Source organism: Rhipicephalus microplus, chromosome 3, assembly GCF_043290135.1.
Source record: "Rhipicephalus microplus isolate Deutch F79 chromosome 3, USDA_Rmic, whole genome shotgun sequence".
NCBI lineage: Eukaryota > Metazoa > Arthropoda > Arachnida > Ixodida > Ixodidae > Rhipicephalus > Rhipicephalus microplus.
This window is the reverse complement of record NC_134702.1, coordinates 139415125-139428387: the sequence shown is the minus strand read 5'-3', so window position 1 is coordinate 139428387 and position 13263 is coordinate 139415125. Positions and strand designations below refer to the sequence as shown.

The following is a 13263-nucleotide window of genomic DNA, read 5'->3' as shown; positions in this document are numbered from 1 at the left end:
CAAGCTTAGAAGAATAGGAAAAACAGACGAAGGCTCCCACGCGGGCACATTTGAAAGAAGTATTGGGTGTGCAGCTGCTACGATGGGCGATTATATACGCTGCACGCAGGCATGTGCCAGGGGCGTAGCCAGAATTGTTTTTTTTTGGGGGGGGGGGGGTTTGACCATACTTCGTGTATGTTCGTGCGTGCGTTTGTATGTGTGCGTGTATATATACTTGTACAAAACTGAAAAATTTCGAAGGGGGGTAACCCCCCCCCCCTCCTGTCTACGCTCCTGGTCTGTGCTTGTGCTACTTCTCTCCATCCGATACAAATGTTACTTCAGTACATTTTGAAGGTGAGAACTTTAGCGCTAATCAGGACGGAACACGCGCACTGCGCCAGGGTTCGTCTCATCTCTCTGTAATTAGTCCTCGTTTGTGCTGAAGTTCTTAGCTGCAAAGTTATGCAGCAACTAGGCCCATTAACGGTGAGCGTTTGAACGGGTAATTCATCTAAAACATCGTCTTCGTGGCTTTTACCTTCCAGTCGTCTCAGGCAAATGTATAAGAGAGCCCGAGTTTTTATTGTACTTAAGTACAGGCCATTTTATTGGGGCATCTTAGCACCTCCGTACAGTAAACGCCGAAAATACGGCATCTACCGCGCGCAAATGTCGGTCACCTGTCTATGCAGAAGGAAAGGCGACACGTTACGGTACTCATAGGCGTGCGCATGGGGGGGGGGGGGGGGGGCGCCTCACCTAGTCACCTAGGAGGGGAGGGCGCAAAATCTGCCCCATACATTGACCCCCAAGTCACCCAAGAGGGGGGGGGGTTGCTGCGTTGAATGATGGGGAACCCTGCACACACCTCGCACCTCTATGACGGTACTTACCGCAAGGCTGTCCGGCTGGGTTTGATACTGGGTCTCAGCTACAGTGCGATGCTGGGGCGGCTGCGGGCATAGGTCGGCAAAAATTGTAGAGCTCACTCAGACTAACACTCACCAAAAGTTTTCTGAGCCGGACTCACACTCGCGAAAATTTTCTTCGACCGGATTCGCTCGGACTCAAACTCACCAAAATATCACTCACCTCGACTCACACAGACTCAGACTGGTGGCTCGATCCGAGCCTGAGTGAGTCAACTCACGAGTGAGTACGCCGACCTATGGTTGCGGGTTCACTAAAGAGCGCATGTACTGCGTGGCATGTAGATGGGCACCGAATGCTAAGCATGCAAGACGGCCACGCGTGTAGAAGCAAAATATATTAAAAAAAAGCACCATTAGCAGCCGTGCTGACCACTTTATGAACGTTGGCAGACCCAAGACAAACTCGCCTGTTTTCTTACGAAATCCACGAACACTTCAGCTGTTTCGCTCATTGTTTGTCGTAGTAATAGACATGCAAGAATGAGAAAATGTGAACTGCTGACCACGGTGCATCAAAATCAGAATACAGTTTATTTTTGTTAGCGCTTAATTATTTACTAATAAACACGGTACACAGAAGAAGGTCTGATGTTTGAGGGCTTGCTGTACCAAGCAGCAAGACTAATGCTGCCACAAGAGACGCATCAGAGGCAGAATATATATCATATTCAATATTACAAATGCATGTCAATAGTTCAATCAGCTTAAAAATAACATTTAAAAGTAATGAGTCACATACAAGAGGTAAATACACATTGGTGGTACAGAAATGAATATGTGTCATAAAACAATACTGCACAAACACTATAAAAATAAAAATTGAAAGCAATGAGTGTTATACACAAGGTAAAATCAATCAATCAATCAATCAATCAGTTTATTATCATGTCATAAAACAATGTTACAGGGAGTAAAATATACAGAAGAGGGTCCCAAAGTACAAGACTGCAACGGGACCCTCGGTGATCATTACAAATAATAAAAACACAAGCAGCTGTTAGAATCGTATAAGCAAAAATATATAAAGCAGAATGAAAACAAAGGCATGGAATCAAAAAACGAATAATACAGCATAAAACAACACAAACAAGATGATAGATCAACTATTTAACAGGTACTCTTTTAATGAGTTTTTAAAAGAAAATAAAAAAACTTTGCATTTTAGCGAAGTTGGCAAATTATTCCATATGGTGATGGTACAGAAGAGTGAAGATGATTTACCATAGTTAGTACGAACCTTAGGAAGTAAAAAGTTATTATTAGCCGCAAACCTGGTAGTGTTAGTATTAACTAACATCTTAGGATCAATGAAGTTAGCAGAAAGTTGATTTCTTATTTGTTTATGCAAAAACATAATTAGATTAAACCTGAATAGATAGTTAACATTTAAGATTTTATTGCATTGAAGAAGGGGAGCGGCGCTACTGTCGCGAGAACAGTTAAAAATAGCGCGAATAGCTCGATTTTGTAGATATTGTACGGATGAAAGATGACACTGGTAAGTATTCCCCCAAGATGCGATGCCATAAGTGATACGAGAATGAATGAATGCGAAGTAAAGTGAAAGGAGTGCTTTATGAGAAAAATATGAGCGAGCTTTGAGTAATGCGCGAATGCCGAATGCTGCCGTTTTTCTAATGTGAGCAATATGGAGAGCGAAGTTAAGGTTCGCGTCGAGGTGAACGCCAAGAAAAGATACACTGTCGCTGATATTAATCAAATGAGAGTCAACTGTGAGCTGTGGTGGGGAAGTTAACTTGCGTTGAGCTGATCTAAAAACCATAAACTTAGATTTATTTGGATTAATTATTAAGAAATTTTCCTGGCACCACTTTGACACACTACAAAGTACAGCATTTAATTTATTAGTGACATTGTCAATACATTTATCAGCAATGGAAATGGTAGTATCATCAGCATATAAAACGCAGTGAGCCATGTGTATAATGCCAGGAAGGTCATTAATGTAAAGTAAAAAAAAGTAACGGACCCAGTAATGACCCTTGAGGAACCCCTTGATTTATTGTTTTAGTAGAAGAAAATGAGCCCGATATGTAAACAGTATGCTTTCGGTTAAGGAGGTAACTGTTTAAAAATTTGAGGGTTGGACCTGTAATACCGTATGATTCGAGTTTTTTGGATAAAATGAGATGATTGATGGTATCGAATGCCTTTGTGAAGTCTAAGAAAACTGACCCTACTACAAATCCTGCGTCTATAGAGTGTTTGATGAAGTCTGATAGGGAAAGAATAGCAAGGTTAGTAGAACTTCCAGCGCGAAAGCCAAATTGACAGGGCTTCAGTATATTAAATTTATTAAGGTACATGTTTAGCCGAGTTATTAACAGTTTTTCAATGACTTTGCTCAGGGAAGAAAGAATACAGATGGGGCGATAGTTAGATATAGATTGCTTGTCACCCTTTTTAAAGATCGGAAGGACTTTAGCTATTTTTAGAGAAGTAGGGAAACTGCCATGCTTGAACGCAAGGTTTATAATTATAGAAAGTGGTTCAGAAATAATGTCTACTGCAAGTTTTAAGTGTCGTGCTGAGATTTTATCTATACCAGGGCCGGTTTCTTTGAGACTTTTGATTGCTGTAGAAACATCATCAGGGCTCACGGGGAAAAGAAAAAAAAGAATGATTACGACGCTGCAGATTACAGCAAGAACTGGTATGTTTTTCACTAAAAATTTCGAAAAAATAATTACTAAAAGCATCAGCAACACTTTCAGGGTTATCATGTGTAACGCCTTTATATATTACTGTCTGCAAAGGTGAACTATGTATTGATCGATTTAGAAAATCGTTTAATAGTTGCCATTGTCTTTTAGAGTTGTTTTTTTCACTAGATATTTGGCCATCATAATATTTTTTCTTGGCATTTTTCAAGAGACACGAAAGAACATTCGAGTATTTTTTGTAGCGTGAAGCTAAAGCAGTGTTAAATGGTTGTTTCTTGACTTTTCTGTACAGGTTATCTTTTTTACGCATACATTTTAGCAGTCGCTCAGATAACCATGGGTTCTTAGGATATTTGTACCTCTTTTTACATTTGACTGTTTTAGTACATTCTTCTACGGCTTTAAGGAAAAGGGAAGAAAACTTGTTGAATGCCTGGTCTACATTGCATAAGGACGTAACACTGGACCAATCAGTTTTACTAATGGCAATAAAAAACAATTCCTGGTCCAGTACGGAAGTAACACGTGTGGGTGGATCAAATGGCTTCATGACGTTGAAAGCAAGAAATATGGGATAATGATCAGTGATGTTCACATCAATTACTCCTGCAGAGGGAGAGGGCGAGAAATTACAGATGGCATGATCAAGCAATGAAGCAGCACCAGAAATTGGACATCTAGTAGGAGATGAAATGAGAGACTCAAAACCGTATCCACTGAAGCAGTCATTATATTCTCTGCATGCATGATTGTCTGTGTTAAGCAAGTTGATGCTGATGTCTCCTACTAGCACAACGCGCTTGCCTTCAGATGATAACTGATGTAGAATGGTATCCAGGCGAGAAATGAAATCCCTCATATTCGAAGAAGTGGAACGGTAAATACACCCCAGAATAACGTTGTTATTATCGTTTAAAAAAGAATGATCTAATTCAATCCACACGGATTCGCAATGCGAGATGCCTAAGGAAAGATCTTGTCGGCGGGTGTAGGACAGATCTGGGGCGATAAATATTGCTGGGCCGCCATAGCTGTCTGAACAACGGTGACAGTACTCAGCTACGTACGATGACGGGCTGAACAAATTGACGTCATAAGTGCAGAGCCATGTTTCAGAGATGCAAATGATGGAGAAAGAATGCGCGAGTGAATCTATAAAGTTATAAATATTATCCGAATTTTTGCTGAGGCTACGCGCGTTGAAATGAACCAAGGAGCGATTAATATCATTCAGTATATGTGTAGCCTCGTCAGGGGATAGCAAAGCCATGATGATCAGATGAAAGTGAACGAGTGTTCAGCACAAAAATGGGCGTAGGACTCAGTGGCTATGAAAAGATGCTAAGATCACTGTCTTTGATAATGCGATATACTCTGCCATCACCAGACTTCCGCGCCTTGATCTGGCAATTGTCTGTCCACAGAAATTGCCATTTGTGTGCTTTTTTCAGAGTTAGGGCCTTAGCAAACAATCTTTTGTTCTCTGGAGACAGGTGATCATTGGCATAGATTGCCCTACTTGGGCTACCGGAGAAGCCAACATCAGAAGTGTTCGGACGGGTCTTACGCGCTTTACGAACAAAGTCGTTTTTCTTCTCACGGCAGCAGAACCGTGCCACAATGTTCTTTTCATCTGATTTCGTTGAAACGCGATGAACTGTGTCAAAGTCGCTGAGCGTGACAGGACACTGAATAGCTTCGCCAATCTGCATCACAATGACTGCACAGTCCTCACCCTGAGTGACCGGAACGCCCTTGATTTCAACATTATTGAGCCTCGAGTATTGCTCTAACTCCGCAACCCTTCTAGTCAGTACTTCATTTTGCGCAACTAGTTCCTTGTTAGCTAGTTTCAATTCATTCTGCTTCGTTTTAATAGAGTCGAAACTGTCACACAGAAACTGAACACTATCACTGAGGGACGCATGTTCCCCGAGACCTTCCTGTGCTAGCTTTTCTTTAATTTTAGCTGTTAGTTCATTTGCAAGGGTATCAAGACTAGAGCGAACCAAAGACTCAAGTGCTTCAACTTTTTTGGCCAATTCTGCGTTGGATGGCATGACAGCAAATACACAAACGATAGCAAATACACAAACTAAGATAAACACGCACTGGGAGGCAGCAGCTGCGGTAAAAAAGAACACACTAACGTGAGCAGAAAACAAGGACACCAACCTGCAGAGCAAGTAGGAAGCAATCAGAATGGGATCCAAGAACCACTTGCCACAGCTGCTGCCTCAAAAATGATGCACTTCCACGGGAAGCGTCGTTATTTATCCTTGTGACGTCACGGTAGTAGGCGCCCTCTTTCGGATGATGACGTCGTGGATGTAGGCGATTTACAGGCCACTGGACTTGACAGTTGATGAGCAGCACACGTGCCCTGAAGATAGCTGTATCCAGATAGCTGCAGAGCAAGTAGGAAGCAATCAGAATGGGATCCAAGAACCACTTGCCACAGCTGCTGCCTCAAAAATGATACACATTGGTGGCACAGAAATGAATATTAGTCATAAAAGAATGCCACAGCTGCTGCCTCAAAAATGATGCACTTCCACGGGAAGCGTCGTTATTTATCCTTGTGACGTCACGGTAGTAGGCGCCCTCTTTCGGATGATGACGTCGTGGATGTAGGCGATTTACAGGCCACTGGACTTGACAGTTGATGAGCAGCACACGTGCCCTGAAGATAGCTGTATCCAGATAGCTGCAGAGCAAGTAGGAAGCAATCAGAATGGGATCCAAGAACCACTTGCCACAGCTGCTGCCTCAAAAATGATACACATTGGTGGCACAGAAATGAATATTAGTCATAAAAGAATAGTGCACAAACATCATTTCAGGAACTAATAACAAGAACTAAAAATAAACACTGGTGGCATGTGTGGCAGACTCCACTAAACCACAGTGAAGAAGAGCACCATAAGAGGACATTGTTAACAGATTGCGACGAAAAAAAAAAGATGTCATGCAAAGTGTCTCGCTAATACAAAGGACCATAGTCTGCCAGCACGCAGCCTTTCACAAACTCTGGCAGTATGAACCAGCAAAAGATATTACACAACCTGATAGGAGCAAAGATACTGGATCAGCCTATCTAAAAGAAAGGGTTCATTGACATACAAGCTATGGGGTGTGCATATTGAAAATACAGTTTTTATTTTAGTATCCTTGCTCCAAAGCACCAAACATTACCTGCTGGCTTACAAATCAGAACGGTGACTTGTAACATTCCCTCATAACTTCAGCCTTTCGGCCTACTCTTCCCCTTGAGACCCAGTGCTCCTTCTGAGGCAGATGGTCCTTATGTAACTGCAGTTTCTTCACTGCAACTCCAGTTGCTGGTGATGCTTGTGCTCTTTTTTTTTTTTGCTGCCACTCCTGAGCACCGTTTTGTTGGTGAGCCTCGTACAGCGATTCCACTGCTTGTGGTAACATTTTCTTCAGCGAGGATTCTCGCCTCATGTAGTGCGCCAAACAAGTGTTGCAACACTGTGTCACTATGAATGTAGCGTAGAGAAGAGAGCGGACGATCGGTTTCAGCCCTTATTTTTGATCTTAAGTGGCGCCTACTTTGTTCAGATGTTTTCTGCAAACCACACTGAAACTCTTCAGTGACCGCATCAGCTAGCACTTCAGGGTCTTCTGTGTCAGCAGATGTGCAGCTTGTGACAGAATGGGCAGTCATGTTAGGCCCTTCCCTGTATTCCACGGGTAGACGTGAAAAGCCCCACCCATCAAGAAGCAAAAAAAAAATGGCAGCAAAGTGTTTGCATGGCAATTTTGACTTCTTGAAGTCGAAGCATGTATAGCTTGGATCACTGAAGTTAACTTCATGAAAGCCACCACCACCCTGAGTGACAGAACGAATGCGAAGTGTTCCTTGTTCACTGCCGACTTCCACGTCCTCCGACCTGTAATCAGATGCTCTTGTGAGCCGCTCCATAATATGCTTAGCTACAACAGGGTGCCTCCCATGGAGGAAATCGGGCACATCAGGATGATAAAGGCGGTATGAAGTTGAAAAACTCAGATTTGCTTGCAAGAACTGCACCTCTTTTTCCGGAAAAAAGCTTTCAACTAAGACTTTCAAAAGCCCTTGCAGGCTACGGCGACCACTGTTTCCACTGTTTCCACTTGGGTACAGGTGCCACAGTATTTGGCTCACATTTAAATTAGCATTATGGCTTAACCCTCCGTTGTCCCCTCCCCATAAAATAAATCCCCTGGGTTTTATAACAAACATAAAAGTGCATACCACAAGAAATGCTAATAGGGCTGTACGTTTAATCATTTTAACCTGAATATTACCTCCTTTAGGTAATTACTGTTTTATCTAGCTTTATAGCTTTAGAACAGGTGTATTACCGAAAAAAAAACTGCATTGATATTTCTTTGCCAAAGACAGATTATTTTCAAAGATGTTCACTTTAACATTATTCGATGCCCCATGTGCTACTCATTTATGGATTTCGTGTCGCTCTGCAACTGCAGCAGTTGTAAAAGTTTCGCTGTTACAATTTTACATGCATTCAGCAATGACAGACAGCACTGGAAGTCCAGCTGTTAGAATACGGCTCACTTGGTTCCAGTATCAGAGAATGGCACATTTTAGGCAAGCGTTTTTCACTAATATCTGGTAATACGTACCTCGATCGCCATGAAAACGTTAATTGGTCGATAAACAGATGAAACTTTTATGTCCTATATAATAACTAAATGAAAATAAAATCTGCCAAATAATTAATAAACGTTAACGATGTCGATCAGCGTGGGTTTGCTCTTTTGTTTTCCTACAGTGATGTGGTCGTGAAGGCATGTCAATGTGAATGCGCATCAGCAGGATTTTGTGCGACGTACCAATACTTGCACGCTTCAATGCCAAAAAGATATGAGTGCATGTGACAAATTAAACTATCCGTATCGGCTCGATCGATGTGTCCGTGCGAATGTTACCTGTCGATTTCTTGAATTCTGCACCTTGTGCAGGTCTCTCCCAAAGAGGCAGCCTCTGTCCGTGGTCTGGACAACCTTAAAAGGGATGTCTTCATTTATGACCACATGTCCGCGTTGAGTGCTGAACATCAGCCTGCCTGCACAGATAAAATAAATCTTTACATCATCCATCCCAACGTGGGAGGAACCCACTGTGCGCTAGTCGCATCTCTCAGAACTCTAAATATAAAAGTTTGACCATCCATCTATCACGCACCATCCTGATGCGGCACGTACGCGCTACGTATTTGCGATGAACATACCATTTGGCTTCACGGAGTGCTCAGTTTGGAAGCACACATTGACAGCGGCGAGTTCCCTTAAAAGCTCTTCGTATGTCCCTCTGCAGTCAGCATAGCCGGTCCACGTGTTTCCACACTTCTTCAAGTCCCGTAGGTGCCTCCTTTGTACATCTTCTTCAGGTGCTGTCGCCACTGCAGGCTCCACAGAGCCCCGTGCCGCAGGAAAAGTGGCACGGAATCTGCTCTCAACAAGTGCTGAGTGAAGTCACAGCGGCCAAGCGGCGCTATCGCGCTATTACACGCCCGACATGCCTGTGCACGGCCAACACCATTCTGCTCGGCTACGCTCGAAAAGCGCGTCTCCGTTGCTAGGCGACGGCCACGCATGCGCAAATGAGATCCATGTGGAACGTACTGCAAAGAACCTCTCCCGGACGACGCTATTGAGCCCAGCAAGACGCCATGAGGACCATGTGCACATACGTAGTTTCGTGTTTTGTGTGTACAGTAACAACTTGTATGTGCGTATTAAAACACTTTTTCTGTTCCGCTTCGTACACTCTCCACCAGCATTGCATGTAATCTCATCGTAACAGCAACCGCGTTCAAGTGTCACTTCCATCGTACTCAAAGTCACCACGGTCGCACAATGCTGACGCCGGTGAGTTTCACGCGGACCACGGACATAGTGGCCGGACGCTGCGTCGGGTCGCGTGGCGGAATGCAACCGCACAAGGCGCACGACCGATCGTGTTGTCTGTACAGTCGCTGAATTAATGACGTGAAAACACTCGCCGTTGCCAGTGCATCTAGCGCGCGTTCTCTTGTAATTGCTTCGTTGTCGGCGAGCCTTTACTCCCTGTTATTACTCGGATGAAATGATTTCGCCGATGGTGTCCCGCTGGCTCAGAGTAATGAGCCCTGTTCCACTAGTTTCGGATCGTCACGACACATGCGCTGCGCAGCCCACGTGCTTTTCGAGCCGTAGAAAGAGTCGCGCCTTCTGCTTTACATTCGGATGTAAACAAAATAGGAGAATTTGCCCAGTCAATATGGCCGACTTCCGGCTTCATCGCAGCTTCACAACGAGTGACGTCAGGGTCTCTCCTACCTTTCCTTCCTCCGTGCAATGTGCAGATGGTACTGGAGTTAAACGTTGAGTGGATTACAGCAGTAAATATAGTATATAACAAAAATGCGTTGATTCAGAACGCAAAATATTTTTTAACTATAAAGTTTGTTCGATTTCGGGATTCACAAGGATTAGTTGAAAAGCTTCTTAGTTGACGAATTCCACTAATAAGCATTCAGGGTGATCCTTCTGAATTTTGGAACAGGACAAACTTCCGGTCAAAAAAACTTTTGAGATTATTTTTTAAATATTCGTCTTTCGAACGCGCGGACGCCTCTTACCCTTAGCAGGCACCTTTCTCCAAATTGTGAACGTCCGAGGGACTGACTTGCCTCTGACCGTTTAACACTACGTAAAATATCTTTGATATACTGGTTTTTGTGTACGCGAAGTGCTCTTTTATCAGCGCTTTCTTTTATTGTTATATTTTCTGGATGCGCCGAACAAGTTTCAGTATGGCTGACCTTGCATATAGTAGCCGAGAAGTTGGCCTTTTCCACGCACTGGGAGACTCAAACGATCATCGCTCATACGCGGCTGTGTTTGAGTAGCTGTGCTGCCGCAGCCATACGATGCTTGCGAGCCACGAGGCTACGAGCGGCGATATTTTCCCAGAGCACGCAGTCTGGTGAGTCGGGGCGTGGTGCCAACGTCCTTAGTTTTGCCAGCTTTCTAAATGCTCAAAATCCATTCGTTTCGGAAACGTTAGCGGCTTTGCGCTAGGTCTGCTTTTAGGGTTATCTGGAACCTGATAAGGTGAGTGTTCCGGTACATCAAACGGCCTTAAGCTCCGGATGAACCAGCTGAAGTTCTCATTAAGTTCTGGAGTTCCACGTTCTAAAGCTAGTATAGAATCATGAGGCACTCGATGCGTAATGACTCTTGATTCATATTTACCACGCGTATTTTTTTTTCATTTTTTACGAGCAGCTAACTGTATACATGAGTATTCGAACGTAGTTGCCTTTCAACCCTATCGAAATGCGGTCGCCATGGACCAGAACCGAACCCGTACCTTCGCGCACAACCCGTGCTCTCGCAACCTCGCGGTTGGGTAGCGGGTATGGTACCTTTTATCACACCGTCTGCCATGGTGGTGTAGCGGTCACGGTACTCGGCTGCTGACCCGAAGGTCACGTGGGTTTGATCCCGGCCGCGGCGGTCGCATTTCGGTGGACGCAGAAGAGTAAAGACCCGTGTACTGGGCCAAGTCAGTGCACGTCAAAGAACATCAACTAATCGAAATTTTCAGAGAAGTCTGCTACGGTGTCTCTCAGAATCGTATCATGGTTTTGGGAGCTAGAACCCTCCATAGTTTCATTTTCATTGTTTTTTTTTTATATATAGCACGGACTTAAAACGTCCGCCGTGGCTAAAAGCTGCTATTGAGTAAAGTTCCAGAAGGCTCTGCACAAGACAGTGCGAGAATAGTACAAAAAAATTGATACGCAGAAGCATGATTTCCAGAGGGGTGTTTAACATTCAACTACAGATATTCTTGCATAAATAGCGAATAAAAATCAAACAAAACGATATCATTTTATGTACGTCGTATAGACGCACATGCTTTCATGTTAAGGAAATACATTTTAGATTCCTTGCGGCAATCTTCTTCAGCGTGAACATGAGTATTCAGAATTTTCGACAGAATTTATACTATAATTGCGTACTAAACTGCCTACTATTATTTTTGTCCTAGTACCACACCCACTAAGCCACCATGAGGGATGAAAAAGTGACGTTGTCTTTCGATATCATCGTCTTAGCAGTTGCACACATTCACCATTCATGGTAAAAAATTTTCACTGTGACAGAAGCCTCTATTTCTATCTATACAGGGCTTATTTTATAAATATAATTATTTATTAAAAAAGACAGTGCACCAGAGCTTCCAAAAAAAGTGTTAGTTTGGTCGGGCTTTGTCAGCTTGATATACCACATTTGATGACAAGCTATTGCTATAATTCTAGACGATTAATTAAGTTGATTGCTATCAATTACTCCATGATGCATGCCAAGATTAGACTGTATACTGAGGCAAAAAAACTGCATCCATGATCTTAACTTATTCGTATTACTGACTATAACTCCTTTTAAAAGTAAGGACACCAGCTTGCCCAACTGTCGTCTTCGCTGTATTTGTAATGAATTGCTCTCACCTGTATCGGAATAGTTATTGTGACGCACATAGACACAAGTGATACGATGATACTTCAGCAAGAAGGTGCAAAATCTATCTGGACCACGTATGGGTCCGAGTTAGTCAATTGGTGTATACTTGATAGATATGTGTGGTGTAACGTCCCGAAACCACCATATCATTATGAGAGACGCTAAAGTGGAAAGCTTTGGAAATTTCGACCACCAGAAGTAACGTGATACCAAATCTGAGCACATGTCCTACAGCATTTTCGCCTCCATCGGAAATACAGCCGCCGTAGCCGGGATTCGTCCCGCGACCTGTGGGTCAGCAGCCGAGTAACTTATATAGTGACTAGACCACCGTGGTGGGGCTTATAGTGTGTATACGTTTTGTGTCCCTACGATAAAGTGAAAAAAATTACACTATCTCCCATTAAATGGAATTGTGAGTAGCGTGCGAAGCAGCGCATGGGCTGACTTGAAGTTCCGTTCATCACGGGCACCTTGCCTGATGTTACCACGTCCTTGCAAGTGGAACATACCATGAATTCACTGTGGTTTCATCGCGCGTCTACAGAATCTGATTCCCCGACACCATCACGCAAATGCTGAGGGAGTATTTGAGGGAGAGGTCACATCATCTTACCCAGCTCCTTGAGCCCCTTGAGAAGTGTGTTCATGGTGTAGACTATATGGATCTTGTGTGACATTCTATAGTTCTGAACGTGTAGACCATTGTACATTCATCACATGGCGCACAACTAAGCCTCTCCTCTCCATTTTTTTTATTTCTCGTTTACAGTTCTTCCACGAAAACTGCCTCCCTAAACACGAGCGCGTACCAACATCAGCCGAGCGATGTGGCTTGCGCGAGTCGCGGTCTGCAGAATCTCGATCGCGTGCTGCATTGTCGCGCGCGCGACAAGCGCGTCTGAAGGTCTGTCCTCGGTGGACGATGAAGACGGCAAGGGAGGCCCGTCCGAAGGCGCGACGTCGTCCTTACTCCGGGGTCTCGTGGCCAGCGTGGTTCCTGTGCTGCAGCGGTCATTCGCTCGCACCAACGTGTCCGCATTGTGCACCGAAGCGCTCATGGACTTCTCCAGGAGAATACTCAGGATGGACATCGCTGCTTGGAGGTGTGAGTATGCGTA

The 13263-nt window shown here is 43.9% G+C and overlaps 1 protein-coding gene across 1 annotated transcript in view; it reads left to right on the top strand.

Annotated features, from left to right (window-relative positions):
• The first annotated feature begins 10587 nt into the window (after positions 1-10587).
• LOC119187201 (nose resistant to fluoxetine protein 6) overlaps positions 10588-13263 on the top strand; it is a 67517-nt gene continuing 64841 nt past the window's right edge. Inside the window, exons 1-2 of the mRNA XM_037435432.2 lie at positions 10588-10726; positions 12915-13250. Of these exons, the coding sequence (XP_037291329.1) occupies positions 12971-13250 (280 nt within the window). The 5' untranslated portion in view covers positions 10588-10726; positions 12915-12970. The remainder of the gene's footprint in view (positions 10727-12914; positions 13251-13263) is intronic.